The 19,144-nt window shown below is 35.0% G+C and overlaps 1 protein-coding gene across 5 annotated transcripts in view; it reads right to left on the reverse strand.

The window, feature by feature from the left end:
* Positions 1 to 14,457, reverse strand: part of citb (citron rho-interacting serine/threonine kinase b) — a 63,388-nt gene extending 48,931 nt beyond the window's left edge. For all 5 annotated transcript variants that reach the window (XM_026269008.1, XM_026269010.1, XM_026269009.1 and 2 more), the window contains exons 1-8: positions 14,125 to 14,457; positions 9,654 to 9,757; positions 9,423 to 9,566; positions 9,211 to 9,330; positions 2,658 to 2,828; positions 2,526 to 2,579; positions 2,258 to 2,311; positions 921 to 1,061 (exon numbers count right to left, since the gene is read on the reverse strand). In XM_026269008.1, the coding sequence (XP_026124793.1) occupies positions 921 to 1,061; positions 2,258 to 2,311; positions 2,526 to 2,579; positions 2,658 to 2,828; positions 9,211 to 9,330; positions 9,423 to 9,566 (684 nt within the window). In that variant the 5' untranslated portion in view covers positions 9,654 to 9,757; positions 14,125 to 14,457. The remainder of the gene's footprint in view (positions 1 to 920; positions 1,062 to 2,257; positions 2,312 to 2,525; positions 2,580 to 2,657; positions 2,829 to 9,210; positions 9,331 to 9,422; positions 9,567 to 9,653; positions 9,758 to 14,124) is intronic.
* Between the last annotated feature and the right edge of the window lie 4,687 nt (positions 14,458 to 19,144).

Raw genomic sequence — 19,144 nt, forward strand, 5'->3', positions numbered from 1 at the left:
TAAAACAAGAAAAAATATTTGCCAATGGGGTAAGAAAAATCGAATCAATTCAAAGAATATTATTATTACCCACTAACATATGTTCCTTATGCATTTAAGCAATTTCTTATCCCATTTTTTTATCCAATATCTATAGTATTTATTTCCCGGTAGAAATATCTAATCATTCTTTAATCAAGATTAATTTATTTGAAATTAAAAATGTAAAATTAAAACCTGATTTAGGAATATTTTGATATTTGTGTCCCTGGAGCACAAAAGCAGTCTTGAGTCTCTGGGGTATATTTGTAGCAATAGACAACAATACATTGTATGGGTCAAAATTATACATTTTTCTTTTAACCCAAAAAACATTATGATATTAAGTAAAGATCATGTTCCATGAAGATATTTTGTAAATTTCCTACCGTAAATATATCAAAACTTAATTTTTCTATTAGTAATATGCATTACTAAGAACTTCATTTGAACAACTTTTCGAAACAATTAACACTTAAGACTGGTTTTGTGGTCCAGGGTCACATATTTACTTGAAAACAAGACAAAAAAAAACAAAGAAAATAATTTTCTGCAGTTGTTTAAATGAAAGAATCACATCAGAATAGTCATCAACAATGAACCAATCAGCTGTGAGCTTGAGGTTAAATGTCAGCAAAAGTGGATTGTAATAGGTTAATTAATTATGATTTAATTTATTTCGATTTGCAGTTACATTCATTGGCAGATGCTTTTATCCCAAGCCAGTAACCCACCATTCAATGTCTATATTTTTTCGAATCACTTAGTGATCTACTGTTTGAACAACAGAACTGGTTTCCTGCTTATTCTTTGTGTAATGACAATAAAGCGAAATCTGAGTCATTTTGAATTCTTTCAGGCATTCAGTGATAAGTGTCTGGAGAAGCAGTGCAGTGCATCACCTCAGTCTCTCGCAGGCGTCTGCGCAGGCTGTCGGTCGAGTCCTCTCTGGTCTGCAGACGCTCCAGATCTCGCTCCAGACGCTCTTTAGCCTGCCGGACGTTCTGCAGGAGTTCAGTGGCTTCTGTGCTCGCCTTCACAGCCTGAGAGAGACGGAAACAGCGCTGTCAAAAATCCACAGGAAAAGACTAACACTGCTACAGTATAAAGCTGTCAGTTGGTTTGGAAATGACCTTACCTTAGACTGGTGCATTGTGTGTAATTATGAAGTAAAATACAGTCAGATTTAAGGTTTTTGGAAGTAAAAAACTATTAATTACCATATCAATTACAGTGCAAGCAGTAAAAGGACTATTGCACGATTTTATAAAAAAAAAAAAAAGACTTAGAAAAGTAGAAAAAACTAAAACTGCAAAAAAATGTTATTTAGATTTTTGTTTTGTCTCGTTTTCAGCCAAAATTTCTACAAAAATCTTAAATCAAGAAGGATTTTCTAGACAAGTAAAAAATATTGTCTTTTTTTCAGTAAAAAATAAAATGTGTGAATGCAAAAAAAATAAATATAAAAAATGCACCTAATTTGGGCTAAATTTGTCTATAAAATCCTTAAGTTTTTATATATTTTGGCTGCCTACAAGACAAAAAACTATGTAATAAAAGCATTTTTGCAATGTTAAATATAATCTAAATATCTTTGTTTTGAGTACTTTGTTTTTTTTTTTTACTAAAATAAATAAATAAATTTAATACATTTTATAAAATTTAACACATTTTATAAATAAATAAATAAACAAATATATATAAAGTGTGATGTATTATTACATTTTAATGTCATAAGCAGATTTTATTGATTACAATTTGCTTTATATATGATAACATTACATACTGAAATATATAAGTTGTAAAATATAAATATAGACATCAATATTTCATTTTGTAATATAGAAACATTGTTTTTATTTGTATTTGACTGAATTTCTGGCAACTAAAGCTAACAGTTTTATACCGCAATTTTAACAAGATAACTTTATGTAGTTATCTTTATTTATGTAGTTTCTTACAGAATACAGATTGTTTCAAAGCAGCTTTACTCAAATAAACAGGGAAATAAAAGTGTAAATTTCATAAAATGCATCAGTTATGACAAACTTATATTTCAGCAGTAATTCAGCTCTAAAAAATAGTCAAGTGTTTCATATTCAATTCAATAACAGTGTTGAAGTTGCAAAGTCATTATCAATATCAGCTCAAAAACAGCATCATTGTAGTTAAATCAGTAAAATTACTCATGTTTCAGTTCTTCAGGAAGGGCTGATTTTTAAAGAAATGTGCACGGTACCTTGGCAAGCTTCTCCTGGAGTTCTTCAGTCTTCACTTGTTGCTCTGCATTGGTCTGAGACATTTACAAATAAAGAAGCTTACAGTAAACGCAAAAATGCACTTAAAAACAGCATGAATGCATGCTCCAGAATGGTTAGCGCTGGTCAATTAGCATTGCATTTCGGCTCATTTATCATGAAGGTATTTTTGGTTAAGCGAGTTATGAAGTCTAGCAACCAAATTTGGTTTTCTTGACAGCGAATGGAGGTCAATAGTGATTAAATTACCTTCTGCAATTTGGTCAGAAGTTCTTCCATCTCAGCTTTGCCTTGTTCTTTGGCCTGCAGAATCAAAACATTGAATGGCATCTCCTCTAGCATGCATCAGCAGGACGTTTCCTGCTTTAAACATGAACAAACCTTCTGAATCTTCTGCTGGTATTCCACAGCCTTCCTCTTGAGCTCCTCGCTGGTCTGACGAGACTCTTTCAGCTCGGATTCGTACAGGTCACTGCGGCGGCGAGCGGCCGACAGGTTCTCCTCCAGCTGACGAATAGACACACGCATTTCCTCCAGCTGAGCGTGGTACTCCTGCAGGGACAGAAGTGGTTAACATTTCACTTTAGTTACTGAGGGACATGTCTTCTGAGTGCATGTCTATAAAGAACAGGAACACGGTCAACATGGTTCATTATTTAGCTCATATGAACAAGTAGCCTACTGAAAGTAGTAGATGCTTTTATTCATCTTAAAATCTTAAAGTCAGACTAAAGAAATACATCAAATAAAACGTTGTGGTTTTTGTTGAGCATCATATTTGATACACTGGGCTTTGTGTCATGTGATAAAAAATAAACATACTGTATAAGATATATTCAGATTCCCAATCTGATCAAAAATATGCAATTTGGTCAAGATACTGATATTTTTATGACCAAAAAGTATATTATTCTGATGCCTTTAAGTGAAGTAACTCAATGAGATCTTTATAAATTGTATAAAAGACTGACATAAATTTCATATAAATATCAGTCATGCACTCTATATCTCCAATAATGTGTCTTAGTAAGATGATATCTAAATGCTCAGTTTTATGATCAAAACATAATGCAGTGATGATTGAGAGATGAACAAATAAACCATTTGATGCATTTGAACATTATTTTTCTATAAAAAAATAAAAAAAACATCTGTTAATAATCAAGTAAACCTACATCAGTCCAGTAAGAGTAGATCTTGAAATATTACTAACAATATAAGAGTTATTATGTTCACTTAAAAAAGACAGTTGAAAGTTTACATTTTTTTCTATTATACTAAAAAGACCTTGTTAAAAAAAAAAAAAAAAAACTAAATTAAACTATGATTCAGATGACAAAAAGCATGTCGTAGATAATCTGCAATAGGTTTTTCAGCAAAGATTTGACAATTTGGATAATTTAAATGCATTTATAAGGTTATTTTAGTTTAATATTCCTGCATTCGACACGGCAAACCATTAAAAGCTTAAAGGAATCCGATCGAGCTCATGCATCCCACTTTAAATGCAGCACTAAGCAAACAGCTATGTGCAAAATGGCAGAATCAAATAAAATAGGAGAATCAGAAGACCTTTGTGAGAGAACATGAGGCAGAGAAGATGAAATCAATCTGAGTAATATAGAGAGAGACCAGCACATGAAAACTAGAGCGGAGAAGTGGATACATAAGTGTGTTGAGTGGGTGAAAGGCCATCGAGTGGGCGGATGGAGGGACTGTGCCAGTCTGTGTCCGAATCGGCCCTCGTCGTTTCATCAGCCATTAGCTACAGGTCACAAATTGCATCCACACCACAATCGCCTAACGAGAAGTCTCACAGCGTTTAGCGATTAAACAATAGCCCAGGCTATGCTAAAGGGGAAAAGGAAATCCAGCATGACAGGCATAGAAGATTGAATCAGTAACTGTCTGTGTTCATTAAATGTTGTTGTAAAGCATGTTGGACATGCTCCTGTGGAATTTGGGTAGTTTGCACCCATAGAGACCAAGCATTAAAGTAACATTCCCCTGAATACGTCCTCGCCCTCAGATCAACAAAGTTGTAGAAAAGTGTTTCTTCCTCGGATTTGGATAAATGTAGCATTGCATCACTTGCTCACCAATGGATGCTTTAGAGTGAATGGGTGCCGTCAGAATGAGAGTCAAAACAGCTGATAAAAACATCCACACCGCTCCAGTACAACAATTAGTGCCTTGTGAAATGAAAAGCTGTGTTAGTTAGGAACAAATCCATCATTAAGACATATTTGACGTCAAACAATTGCTGAATCAGGAGAGAAATATGCACAGATCGTATTTTAGCTGAAAGCAATGGTTTGAAGTTGAAGAGATCTTAAAGAAAAATGTAGCTTTTCACTTCACGAGATGTTAACTGTTGGACTGGAGTGGTGTTGGTTATTGTGATGTTTTTAGCAGCTGTATGGACTCTCATTCTGACGGCACCCATTCACTGCAGAGGATCAATTGATGAACAAGTGATGCAGTGCTTAACTTCTCCAAATCTATTCAGATAAAGAAACAAATTAATGTCGGATAGCCTGAAAATAAGGACATTTTCAGCAAATTTTAATTTCTGGGTGAACTACTTCAGTATTATTGTTGTCCCGTATATTATGCAGTAGCCAGTAGACTTGAGACCATGCTATATTGTGAAAAGTGCTGAGGAAAGACAAGTATGGAAGAGCATGTTTGTGCTTTTTGCTTTACAGAACCATAATAAGATTTATAATTCTGCACCAGAAACGACAGAAAAGTATTTTGTAAAATTGCCTTCCAAATGAAAAAAAGAAAAAGCAGCTCAAAGTGAGTCAACACATCTTCATCTGTCACTCCTCTATGCTAATGTGATTGCTCAATTATCAATAGTGAGCTAATTGCTCTCCTTCACAAATAACGTCAACCGTGACAATGACATTTTGCCAGAAAGTGCCTGGAATTACAGCATCTAAGCACTAAAGGAATCCCAAATGCAACATGAATTCATCAGAAAGAAAACCATAAATGAGACCTCTTGAATTCATCAATTATTTCTCCTACTGTAAATGCCAATCAGATTAAACGAAAAGTCAACTAATGTTTTTGCTTAAATCTAATGTTTTCAGATTTTTGTCATTTCAGCAATTCAGAAATACAACACTTTACACAATATATCAATATCAGGCATTGAAAAACCCATATCGATCAAACACTACATAATATAAAATGCATCTCCTCTACACTTTAACAATAGATCTTAAAAATGCCTTAAAATCTGATATTAATGTCCTTTTATTTTTAAGAGAAACGAAAATTAAGATAATTGGTTCAAATAAATACAACTTAATTCATGACTACAAACTAAACGCAGTAAATAAACAAAAAATGTAGTCTTTTAAAACAACATTCCCATTATACAAAGCAACTTTCAAATGAGAGAGTCCTCTAAAAGCCCAAAAGCTAAAAGCGAAAGCACACACCAGATCTGTCAGTTGCTAAAACTTCCATCTGAACTGGAAATCACCCTTTAAAAGCAGCTCTGATTCCCCGCTGAGCTTAACAAACTTCATATATTCATGAAACTAAACAAGGCTTTTCTGTGCCACTTTTAAAAGCATAAGAGAACCCAGGAACTACAGTAATTTTCCCCTAGGGATTTGAAAACAAAACCTTTAGTAAAGACTTCCAAGTCATTAACCAAAACCTGCTGTAAGATGAAACACATTTATTTCGATTTTTTTTTGCACCCTCAGATTCCAGGCTCACCAAATATTGTCCAATCGTAATAAACCATACATCAATGGAAAGCTTATTAATTCTGCTTTCAGATGATGTATAAATCTTGAATTGTATAAAAAAACTGAACACTTAAGACTTTTGTGTTTTGTGGTCCATGGTCACATTTTATGAAGCCCTTCCCTCAGAAATAAGCGATATGGGCTCTGATTGGTAAGATAGCCTAGTGTGTTGTGATTGGCTAAACCGCATGTCTAAATGTCCCGCCCCTCAGCTCAGCGACATGTGCTCCAAAACAACAGCATCGTTAATATCGCTTATGAATTTGAGCCCGATTGAGAAACAGAGGATATTATCGAAGAGGACCATACAGAACCTGTGCCAGCTTTTAATAGGCCTGTTTTTTGTTCGTTTTTGTCTCATATTTTAAGATACACTGTTATTTTAAATGCTTCTGTTTATGTAAGCTTTTATTATAAATTTTTATCCTGATTAAAGCTTTAACACAGTACCACAACTGCAAATGCATCCATGTATGATGCGTTGATAGTTATGTGAAAATAAGTGTATAATTGTGATTTATTGTAAAAAACAAACATTTTCTATTAAATATGAACTTGTTTTTTTATTGCATTCAAACACTTCAGAATAACATGAAAACATTTTGTAAACAGTAACTTATTAATAATAATATTAATTTTCTAAACAGAAACAGAGCAAAGGTAAGGCAGTTTTCGATTAATATTGAGACTATCATTACATTATATATATATAATGATTATTCAAAAAAAAACAAAAAAAAAACATTGGTTACCACCAACGCATTTATGTAGAATACATGATAAAGGTATTCAGTCGTAATGTTGAGTAACTATTAATAAATTAATGCAATAATATTAGAAATTTTTTTTTTAATTTGATTTAATGTATTCAACTTTCTAAAGGTATAACAATGAAGAGATAAGTATTATAATGTATTATAACTGTGGTAACAATTATTTATGAGATCATGCAATGCATTATAAGGTGCATTACAAAGCATAATTAATATATTAAAACTATATTTATAATGCATTTTATATTAGGACATTAAGTGTAATCACATAAATATTTATGCAATGTAAAATCAAAATATTTACTTCTAACGCTACATTTTGTAATGTCTCTTCTCATCTAACACAAGAATGATCTTTTGATGTGAATAAATAACAGAACATCATGTACTTTTATTATTTTTTTTTTTTTTGCACTTGACAGCTGCCCTAAAATGCATGTTTGTGTGTGTGTGTGTGTGTGTGTGTGTGTGTGTACTTGTTAATGCTACGTTGTGGGGACCAAATGTCCCCAAAAGGATAGTAAAACCTGAATTTTTGACATTGTGGGGACTGACCTGTGGTCCTCATGAGGTAAAAATTATAAAAAATAGTAAATGGTGTTTATCTGAAAGTGTAACATTAGAGTTAGGGGATAGAAAATATCTTTGGTCAGTATAATAGTAATAGAAATGTATGGAAATGTGTGTGTGTGTGTGTGTGTGTGTGTGTGTGTATACAGTACATACATATAAGCCTATAAAGTATATATATAATAAGAGTCTTTAAAAACTAATTAGATATCTTATCGATTTTCCTTGTTTAGTTCATAAATATTCATAAACATAAGAAAACACATGCACAAAGACAATTTGACTCTATGCAGCAGAGTTTGAAAGCATCAACTGAAAGCAGCAAAGTTCAGTGAAATGAAACTGAAATTGTATCAAACCGATCAGTTTGATCAAATCTGTAGGATAAATGAAAAGTGAACACTTCATTTAAAGTCTGATTGCTGCTAATTTGAGACCTTTGCCGGTTTGTCACGACATCATTTCCACCGCATCTGCAACATCCTTCCCTGCGAGGTACCGTTTCTGTCTCCATGGCAACCGCAGTGCGATGGAGCCTGGCTCCGGGGGAGACGTGCAAGAAGTGGCAGAAAGCAGGCTTTTTTTCCAATACATTCCTACCTTCACATCTCATTCTCCAGTCGTACGTTCTCCATCACTTTACTCATGGCTGTAAGTGGCCATCGCTATTTCAGATAGTGTTTCAGAAGCTGAGATGGACAGAGATCATTTGTGCTCATACTGTGGTCTCTATCAGCAGGGCTCTTATTAGCAGACGCCTGTGAAGCTCTAGGGGAATAATCTGAGAAATCTGTGAAATGCTCACTCGGACCCCCCAGTGCTAAACAAAGACACTTGTCACAAGATGCTCGAGTATATTACCATACTTTAATGAGCACAATGCACACTATTCTGAAACCTCAGGTTATGTCAGACAGAGGTACAAAGACCACAAATAATAATAATAATAATGAAATTTTTTGCTTTGAAAACATTTTGTGTTTGTATTGTGGTTTGCGTAATTAGTAAACAGTTCAGCAAAATTATAAAACGGATTTGGAGAAATGTAGCATTGCATCACTTGTTTATCAATGGATGCTCTGCAGTGAATGGGTGCCGTCAGAATGAGAGTCAAAATAGCTGATAAAAACACAATAATCCACACCACCTCAGTCCATTAATTAACGTCTTGTGAAATGAAAAGCTGTGTGCAGATTTCTCTCCTGAATCAGACCAGATGACTTTTACACTGGATTATTATGGATTATGGACTCTTCTTTTGGCCAGGAGCAACAGTTTTAAACAAGTTAAAAATATCTTAATGCTGGATTTGTTTCTTAGAGTTTCATAAGGCATTAAGTGATGGACTCGGGTGTTGTGGATTACTTGTGTATTATTGTGATGTTTTTATCAGATGTTTGGACTCTCATTCTGACGGCACCCATCCACTACAGAGCATCCATTGGTGAGCAATGCTACATTTCTCCAAATCTGATGAAGAAACAAACTCATCTACATCTTTGATGGCTTGAGGGTGAGAACATTTTTAGCAAATATTCATTTTTGTGTGAACTATTCCTTAAAAGTCACTGCATATTCTCCAAAAACAAGTCGGTAACACTTTACAATGACAGGCTTACGAGTCTGATAACCAGAGAATGTATGAATTTAAATGTCACAATGCAATCTAAGTCACTTTTGATAAAAGCATCTGCAAATTGCATAAATGTTAATGTCTTAATGTCTAAATACAGATTTAGGAACGTCTTTTTGCAGTTTATAGAGCTCTCCGCTCACTTGAATAATATACATTTTTAAAAACGCTACAGAAATTCAGACCTGTTCTTTGATTTCCTGCAGTTTGTTGCTCTGCTCGCGTATGTCGTGCAAGAGCTGCAGAGCTTTATCATCCTCCTGCGACACCTCCATGCGGGCCTGCTCCAAACTGCGCTTCAAACTCTGAAATACACACAGAACAAACAGAAAGTTTCACAAATCAACCCGTGCAATTCAGATCAAGCCACATTTCCACATGGAGACAGTAAACCCACGCTGCATTCGGTGATATAGGTGGCCAAGTCTTGTTCTAAGATGGTTCTTTGGGTTTCTGAAGCCTTGAGCTCCACGTCCTTCTGCTGCAGAACTGACTCCAGGTCTGACATCTTACGCTGCACTTTTGAAATCTCCTGCTCCATCTTTCAAAACAAGAAGGGAAATAGACATGGGCATACATATGAGGGATTGAATAATCCATAAAATAACATAGGACTTGTCAACTGTACCTTTACAAATGATTGTCTGCACTTCCTCTAAGCTTCAGCTCTGAAGGTCTTGTTCTTTGTCTGCTTGTAAGCTGATAGACCAGGTCTGAATCAACGTCTCCTTTCTAGAAAAACGAAGAACATGAAACCACATTTAAATTTTTATTATACCAAAACAAAATGACTTCAACTACTGTTGTTAATAGAGAAAGTTAAAGTTCTGATCATCCACAAAGCAAAAATAAAAAATAAAATGCTCCATTTCAGCTCTAATTAAGCCAAGAGATATGCAAATTGATTAAACATTGCAACGCAGATCTCAGAAAACTAAGAAGCTTCAACAATATGAGTGCAAACAACAAATAATTAGTCACTGCAACTGCAATTACAAAACGGCACATGATTTGATTCCTAAAGGGAAAAAAATCTGCATTAAGATGTATTTACTATCCAACTCGATCTGAATAAAAGCTGTCAAATCTGTGTGATTTATGGTCCTGCTTCAACACAGTCAGATTATATCAAATTTTTAGCATCCTCTAAGTCCCAATTGCTTAGAGAAGTCTACAAGCTGCACTTTTTATTCAGTAAGGATGCATTAAATTGATTGACAGTAAAGGCATTTATAGTCAATGTTGCAAAAGATTTCTATTTCAAATTAATGCTGTTGTTTTGAACTTTCTATTCATCAAAGAATCTTAAAAAGTAAAACATATATCACTTTTCCCACCAAAAAAACAAACAAAAAAAAAAACCTTGATGCAAAGAGTTTTTAACATTGATATTTATTAGAAATGTTTCTCAAGCAGAAAACCAGTATATCAGAATTATTTCTGAAGGATCATGTGACACTGTAGACTTGAGTAATGATGCTGAAAAATCAGCTTTGATCACATTTGAAATATATTCAAATAGAAAACACTTATTTGAAATTGTGAGAATATTTCACAATATTACAGTATTTTGCTGTATTTTTGATTCAATAATTGCAGCCTTGGTGACCAGAAGAGATTTCCGAAAACATTTTTGAGCTGTGTTTATGCAGCACATGCTCTCTCCCGTGAAAAAACCCAAATACTGTTGACATCATCTTGCACTCAGAGGACCATACAGTTTTTGTAAAATCAAATTCTCTCAAGTCTCTTGAACAAATTTTATCGTGAGTCCTTCCTGCATTTTGCTTTCCGAATCCCACAGAAGCAAGTATTTTCTGCGCGTACAAGCTCAGCACAGAGCGTATAGTGCAGTCTATTTTTAGCAAGCCCAATCATATTAGATATGCACAGACTGTTTCTAACTGCCACTCTCTACTTGGCATCCTTAGAGATGGAGGGAAAAAATGAACGACAGAAGAAAAGAGCTCCTAATAAAAGCACAAGCATCTCTACTCCTCCATATAATTCCTTCTCTCTCTCCGGCTTTTTCTTTCAGTAGCCTGAGGCTTTACAATTCAGCATTAGGGGGTTTATAGATTACAAAACACACATAAACACAACCCAAAAGATGCTTATGGAATCGCTTTCTGAACCCAAAGCAGCGGCATGAACTTATAAACGTGCAGCCTTCAGGAACACACACACACACTAAACACGTGACTACAGGCACATCATGCAAGTGGTTAATTCTCACTGATGTTAATTATGAGATGATGAGATAATTTCTAAACTTGCAAACTGCTTTTAAATTAAGTTAAAAAAAATGATAATATGTATGATTTTAACTATTATCTTCATTTGTTGTGTATCAGTTTGAAATTAAATATGATATTTAGTGCATTTTTCTTGAGCACTACAGCAAACTGCATCCGATCCACCATAAAACATAAAACAGGTTACATCACCACAACATGCAAATGGTCATGCAAAAAATATGATGAAGCCAGCTGGATGCATAATTTAGTCAGTGGAAAATCAACACCGTGTTTCAAGACGAGGCATGATTTAATTATTCTGGTCTCTCGGCTAATACTGATCTCTGGGAAGGGGGAATAAGAGAAATTCAGCTGTAGAGAAATGGGAAACAAACAAGAAACTCTGACCAAAGGGGATGAGAATCACAACACTTCTCAAACCAGAATTTATTAAAAGTTATGACACATCGACATGCCGAAGGCCTGAATGAATATGAAATCACTATCATCTAACATCTTGGAGCATTATTATTAACAACAACTTGTGATGATTGACAGATAAGGTATAACTGATATATGTTTAATACAATACAAAATAAAGGTGCTTCAAAAGGTTCTTCACAGCGATGCCATTCAGGCAAAGGTTCTTTAAAGAACCATCTCTTTTTTACCTTTTTTATAATCTGAAGAACCTTCTTTCGCCACAAATAATCTTTTGTGAAACAGAAATGTTAAAGTTTCTTTATGGAATTGTTTAGCACCCTTATTTTGATTGAGAGTGATATATATATATATATATATGAATGAGAAAAATATATGTATACACACACAAATATATATATAAAAACATAAAAAATAAAATAACTGAAATAAGTAGAATAAACAAATTAAAATAAATATTCAATAGATAAAATAAAATGAAAAATTAAATTAATAAAAAAATTAATGCAGCAAAATAAAATAAACACATTAAAATAAATAAACAATGAAATTAATTGTAATTTAATTAAAATACATACACAAACAAACAGTCCTAAATCTAAACATGGATGACTGATATGATAGATATTATCCACTTTAATTATACAGCACTGTCAAGATCCAGAAGATAATTTATAGATAGACAGAAGGGTCTTTTGCAGCAACCTCATGAATGCACAAACAGATGCATGCATCAGGTGTTGAGGTCATGCACCGAGTTCATTCACAGTAACACTTTCTGTGCGTAAAGATAAAAATAACACTCTGTTTGTCCTGCTTTTCTCTATAACCTTAGAATAGAAGCCACCTGAGCTGCAGTCACGACCACACAATCCCTTTACCTGATCAGCACTTATGTGTGAGTGCTCGCGTCAATAACATCATTATTTCTCAAATATAATATTCAGTTATCAGTGTGTGTGTGGGATCGTGTTTGAGAGCGGATGAAAAGCTCCCGAGGATTACTGAGCGTGTGCATCACGACACACCACAGGCTGCTGCTGCATGAAATCATCTCCCTGTCAAACTTACACACACTTTCAGACAGCTCTGCATTAAAGTTAATGAGGATCACTGCACATCCTTAATGCAATTCAAATACTGTATCAATAATTCCAGAATCGTGCCATACTGATCTCTGCATGCTGAGACTGTTTTGCGTAGATTTTGTCTAATAGAGACGACCATAAAAAAACACAAATAATGACTGGTCGACAAAGCTTATTTAGGAGTCTTTGCTGGTTTAGGATTATGAGAGCAATTAAAACCAAAAATCAGCAGATATTAAATGAATTGACTAACTTTAGCAGGTTTAGCAAGGTTCAACTCCCAAACCTTTTGTCTATTTGCTTCGGCATGTGTTCTGAAACAGAGCCAATTCAGTGTGAGATTCAAACAGTTTAAGTGGCTTAATAACAGCTTGAGCGACAGAAAGACACGATTCTCCTGAATCTCCAACAGCAGGATTAGAGGACTTCACGTAAGTGACAACAGAATGAGGTAAACACAGGAAGTGATGCGGTATATGGGCGTGTCTGAGCACAACTTTTCTGTTAAGTAACTAAAAAAAAAGATTGTCACTTGAAGATTTCTTTTGGGTGGGGAACATAAAAACATCCATATGAGTCTTCAGTAGCTGTGCATGGAGAGAGCAGGAATAAAGAGAGGAAAGTGCTGTTTCCATAGAAATAAGTCTATTCTGTCACCTTGTTGCTACTCTTTTCCTCATACATTTCTATTTCACTTCACCCACACACTGTATTTTTCTCCCTGAACAGTCTACAGACCGGATACCTGAACTACACAGCCGGGAATCAATAAATATTTGATTTTGCTGAAAAAAATATGAGTGGTGCAAAATTCTGTCACGATGCCAGGCTGGTTGCTGGGGCATTGCAATGCAGTTGCTAGGGTCAAAAGACCCCATGCTCTGGATTTCTCACCTGTTTTCTGATGAAAATGGTGCATCTGATCACTTAATAAGGTAACAGCATGCAGTGCACATGCTTGACTTTAATACTCTTAATGGAATCACTACAGAATGAGTTGGTTTAGTTATACAGGGATTACTAATGACCAGCGCAGCGGTGATGTTCTGTACAGAGCTGGTGTCATGACACGCATTGAGAGTTCACACGCTGACAGTTTTGGCACCACTAGTCTCAACTCTTTCTCTGCACCCATCTGAGACACCACCTGGATGTATTCTCAGCTTTTATATGATCACTAATGACAATATGCAACAAGGAGTCGCACATTAATAACCGCTCACAGCAAAACAATGAAATACACATCCACAAAAAAGCACTGGATTGCATTAAATCTCTTTCTGTGGTCCAGTAAACAACATTAATAAACTCATGTATTGTCAGTGATACTCACCCTAAAGGAGACCGGCTTGAGCTGCTGTTCTGCTTTGGATCCACTTTACAGAGGGCAGGTCCGCACGAGGGAAGCCCAAGAGTGTCGAGTCGTCCTGGGAAGCCATGAGCTGAAGAACAGGCATCTGTGGCTGGAGGTTTCTGGAGAAGTCATCCTCAGAGTTGTTGTGCAGGAGAGACGGATCAGAAATACTTGAGTGGGAAGAGAGAGGAGCACTGAGACGAGGAGAGAAGCGATCTGTATCCTAGAGAAGACAGTGAATCGTGCACAACCTTCTCTCTCTCTCTCTCTCTCTCTCTCTCTCTCTCCACTGCAGAAGCTCTCTATAATCACAGTAATACAAGCAGACTGGCTCTCTGTTGCAACTCAGCGCTCTCTCTCTCTCTCTCTCACTCAGAATTGATATTTATCTTTCTCCCCACATCTGATTCCAATTAAGACATTTTGTACCTCGCTGATTATCCATGTCTTTATTTCTATATCATATATTCAGAGAATCGACCTGTATCTATTTAGATATCACACTCTATATATGTGTCCCTCTATTACAATGTTGCTCTAACTGTTGCTCTATCTACATCACAGTATCATATCATACCGCGCTCTATCGTGCTCTGTTGCTCTGTCTATTATTCTATTTCTGAGACTTACCTACAGTATCTATCTATCTATCTATCTATCTATCTATCTATCTATCTATCTATCTATCTATCTATCTATCTATCTATCTATCTATCTATCTATCTATCTAATATATACATATTGTGTTGTCGCTCGATCCACTTATCGTGCTCTAGGGCTGAAAAACTAAATTCGGATTCGGAATATGATCCATATTCTAATTATATTCAAAAGTCAAAGAAATCATTTCAGTTAGGGGGAAAAAGCTTTAGCATCTCTCCTGAGGTCACAAGAGGGTCCATTGAGCAAAATACCGCTAATGCACATTTAAAGCCATAAAATAACTTTGTTATCTGTATAAAAAAAGTACATAATAGTTACAAAATGTTTATAATCAATATATAATTAATTAATTGGCTTAGTTATAAAAAAAAAAATCGCCTCATGCATGTATATTTAATGCTAAATTTAATGAGTAATTTTGAGATGAGATGTAGCAACAAGGCCAAAAAACGGCATGTCTCTGGACATGATTTATTTTTTTAAAGATGGGTATGCATTATTTTTTATAGCTAGTGATAAGGCAGCCTGACGCACACCTAAAATATTTTTTTTTTTGCATTCAGATGTATATTATTTTAAATTCACCCAATATTCGAAAATCTAATTTTTGTACTCTATCTCTGTTACTATCTATTGCATCATACTATCTGATGATCTAGCTACTTCATGCATCTATCTATCTATCTATCTATCTATCTATCTATAATATCTGTATAAACAGAAAGTTAGACAGACAAAAGCTAAAGAAAATGATTGCAAAATGTAAATAATGATGTAGCATGTGTATAAATTACTTGTCATGACATACATAATAATCTTTTAACTTTAAAATGACATCATGAGTTTGGAGTTTCATCCTTCCTGGCTTTTGTTTACCTTGAAGTTATTCCAGCATCTGAGTAACTTTCTGGCATTAACTGAGTTACATCTGGATAATTTTCATTGATAGCAAACTCAACTGTGCAAATTAACATGTTCATTGGCAGCTGTCGCCACTGCCATCAGGAATTCTTTGGTATGAATACATTCTCAGCCAAAACTCATTAAAGCCGCAGTTGTCCTAGTCAATTTCACAACTAAAGACCGACACATTTCTTAATGAAAGACTATCTTATTGTACATCGTTCCATGACTTATCGACTGAGGAGAATGTTCATTAAAAGCCAGGAAAGAGTGACAAAGTTTTGTCATGTGGTGTGATGCTTCCTGTCAGCTTCTGCATTATGCTTCATATCAAGCTGCTTAATAATTCGACTGATAACAGATTGCAAAATAATGTCCAGAATGATTGTTACATATAAAGATCATCATCAGTGGGTGTACTGTTAGAAATTTAGATGGTTGTGTAGTATAAACATTATTGTTACATAAAGAAAGGAAAAGGGACAGACACAAAAGCAGCATTTCTCTCTCAAACACAAGCATTCTAGCAATGTTACCAGGCAACAGGCTATTGCTGTTATCTGAGCCAATGACACATAAGTATTTATAAGGGGAAATGTTGGACAGTGGAAAAAAAGGGTCATTTCTATTCATAAATAAAAAATGGATTGTTTACGGCTACAATTACATAATTTGCCATTTACATCAGCATGTCAATTTCATGCACAGCATAGCTGAAAATACCAGGTGTCATATGAATGTTATGATTTTTTAAGATATTACTCACCCAAACTGAGTCAAGTCAAGTCACATTTATTTATATAGCGATTTTAACAATACAGATTGTGTCAAAGCAGCTTTATAGTATCAAATAGGAAATTAGTGTGTCAATGCAAAATGACAATAGTAAACACTAAATTTTCAGTTTAAGGCAGTTCATCACTGATTTTAGTGATGTCATCATCCAGCTCAGTTCAGTTTAAATATTATATTGATAGAAATGAACTGTCATCAACTAAGCAAACTAGAGGTGACAGCAGCAAGGAACCGAAACTCTGTTTGTGACAGAATGAAGAAAAAACCTTGGGAGAAACCAGGCTCAGTTGGGGGGCCAGTTCTCCTCTGACCAGGCAAAACCAGTGGTTCAATTCCAGACTGCAGCTAAGTCAGATTGTGCAGAAGAATCATCTGTTTCCTGTGGTCTTGTCCTGGTGCTCCTCTGAGACAAGGTCTTTACAGGGGTTCTGTGTCTGGGGCTCTAGTTGTCCTGGTCTCTGCTGTCTTTCAGGGCTGTAGAGGTAATTTCTAGATGCTGATCCACTATCTGGTATGGATACAGACTGGATTTGGTGGCTACGGTGACCTCTGAATAAGAAAGAAACAGATTAATATTAGCGTAGATGCCATTCTTGTAACGATGTAACAAGTACATTGTGTGTTAAGGGAAGTGTTTCTGGTTCCAGTTGACCTAATTAATGCAGCCTTAAAATCCTTTAATGGATTTGATTATTAGAAATGTGTAAGTGTGATATGTGTGAACAAGGTTAAAGAGATGGGACTTTAATCTAGATTTAAATTGACAGAAGGCATTAGAATGCATTCCAGAGTTTGGGCGATAAATAGGAAAAGGATCTGCCATCCACAGCTGATTTAGATATTCTAGGTATTATCAAATTGCCAGAGTTTTGAGATCAAAGCAGACTTGGAGGACTGTAATACGATAAGAGCTTGCTCAAGTACTGAGGTGCTAAACCATTCAGGGCTTTATACGTAATTCGCAGGATTTTAAAATCTATATGGATATTGGACTAGCTGGACTTTGTTTATTAAGCGTGCAAAACAACCACCCAAATATGCATTATAATAATCTAACCTTGAAGTCATAAACGCATGGATTAACGTTTCTGCATTTGACATTTAGAGCATAGGTCGCAATTTAGATATATTTTTGAGATGGTTATAATGCTAGAAATGTGGCATTCGAAGGAAAAATTGCTATTAAATAGCACACCAAAGTTCCTAACTGGTGACAAAGAATTGACAGAGCACTCATCAAGTGTTAGACAGTGTTACAGGTTATTACATGCAGAGGATTTAGGTCCGATAATTAACACCTCTGTTTTTTTCATTTAGCAGTAAGAAATTACCCGTCATCCAGTTTTTAATATAAACTATGCATTCCGTTAGTTTTTCAAATTGGTATGTTTCGCCAGGCATTGAAGAAATTAGAGCTGAGTCTCATCAGCATAACAGTGAAAGCTAACACCATGTTTCCTGATGATATCTCCCAAGGGTAACATACTGAACAGCGTGAAGAGTAACGGCCCTAGTACTGAGCCTTGAGGTACTCCATACTGCATTTGTGATCGATATGACACCTTTTCATTCACTGCTATGAATTGATTGCGGTCATATGAGTACGATTTGAACCATGCTAATGCATTTCCATTAATGCCAACAAAGTGTTCAAGTCTATGCAAAAGAATGTTGTGGTCAATACTGTCAAATGCAGCGGTAAGATCCAGTAGCATTAATACAGAGATACAACCATGATCAGATGATAAGATCAGGTAATTTGTAACTCTAATAAGAGCAGTCTCAGTACTGTGATACGGTCTAAATCCTAACTGGAAATTCTCACAGATTTTTCTCTAAGAAGAAATATAATTATCAGCATGGTACCTTTTCTTGTATCTGTGAAAGAAAAGGAAGATTCGAGATTGGTCTGTAATTAACTACATCTTTGGTGTCAAGTTTTTTTTATTTTTTATGAGAGGCTTAATAACTGATTGTTTTGTACTCTGTCAAGTACCTTTAAAGGGATAAAGTGAATTCACAATTTAGTCTACGATATAACAAAAAATAATAATAATAAACTCCACACAATTTATAGAAACCTTGACTGTCATCTTCGTAAACAGATATAAAATGCATACATTTATTATAAATGTATCATAAATTGTCCAAATGAATTACATGCAAAAGTGTTTTGAAGTCATATTGCTTAGTGTGAGAAACAGACTGATATTTAAGTTATTTAGAAATATTGTTGCCTCGGATGTGATCACTGTGAATAGTAATTAAGTAAATTATGGTCATTTAAATATAAATATAAATTTTTTGGATGAAGTAACCTGAATAAGTGATGTAGAAAATGAAAAACAGATTAAACAGGTAGCATCTGAAGAGAAGCCACGTTTGTAAATCTTTCCTTGTAATGAAAATGTGCTGATTTAAAGAGTACTGTGTAATGGTGTGATATGAAAGAAAGTGTGCAGCAATAAAGCAAGGACGAGGTTGAATTCTTGAGGAGAGAGAGAGAGAATGATCACCTGCTGATTAATTGCAGTCTGAAGTTTTTTGCGTGGGGTGGATGAAGCCTTCAAACATCTCTCGGCAGCTCTATAAAACATGGCACTATGAAAATGTGTGGTCTGGGGTTTACTTATTTCTG

The sequence above is a fragment of the Carassius auratus genome, chromosome 8, assembly GCF_003368295.1.
Source record: "Carassius auratus strain Wakin chromosome 8, ASM336829v1, whole genome shotgun sequence".
NCBI lineage: Eukaryota > Metazoa > Chordata > Actinopteri > Cypriniformes > Cyprinidae > Carassius > Carassius auratus.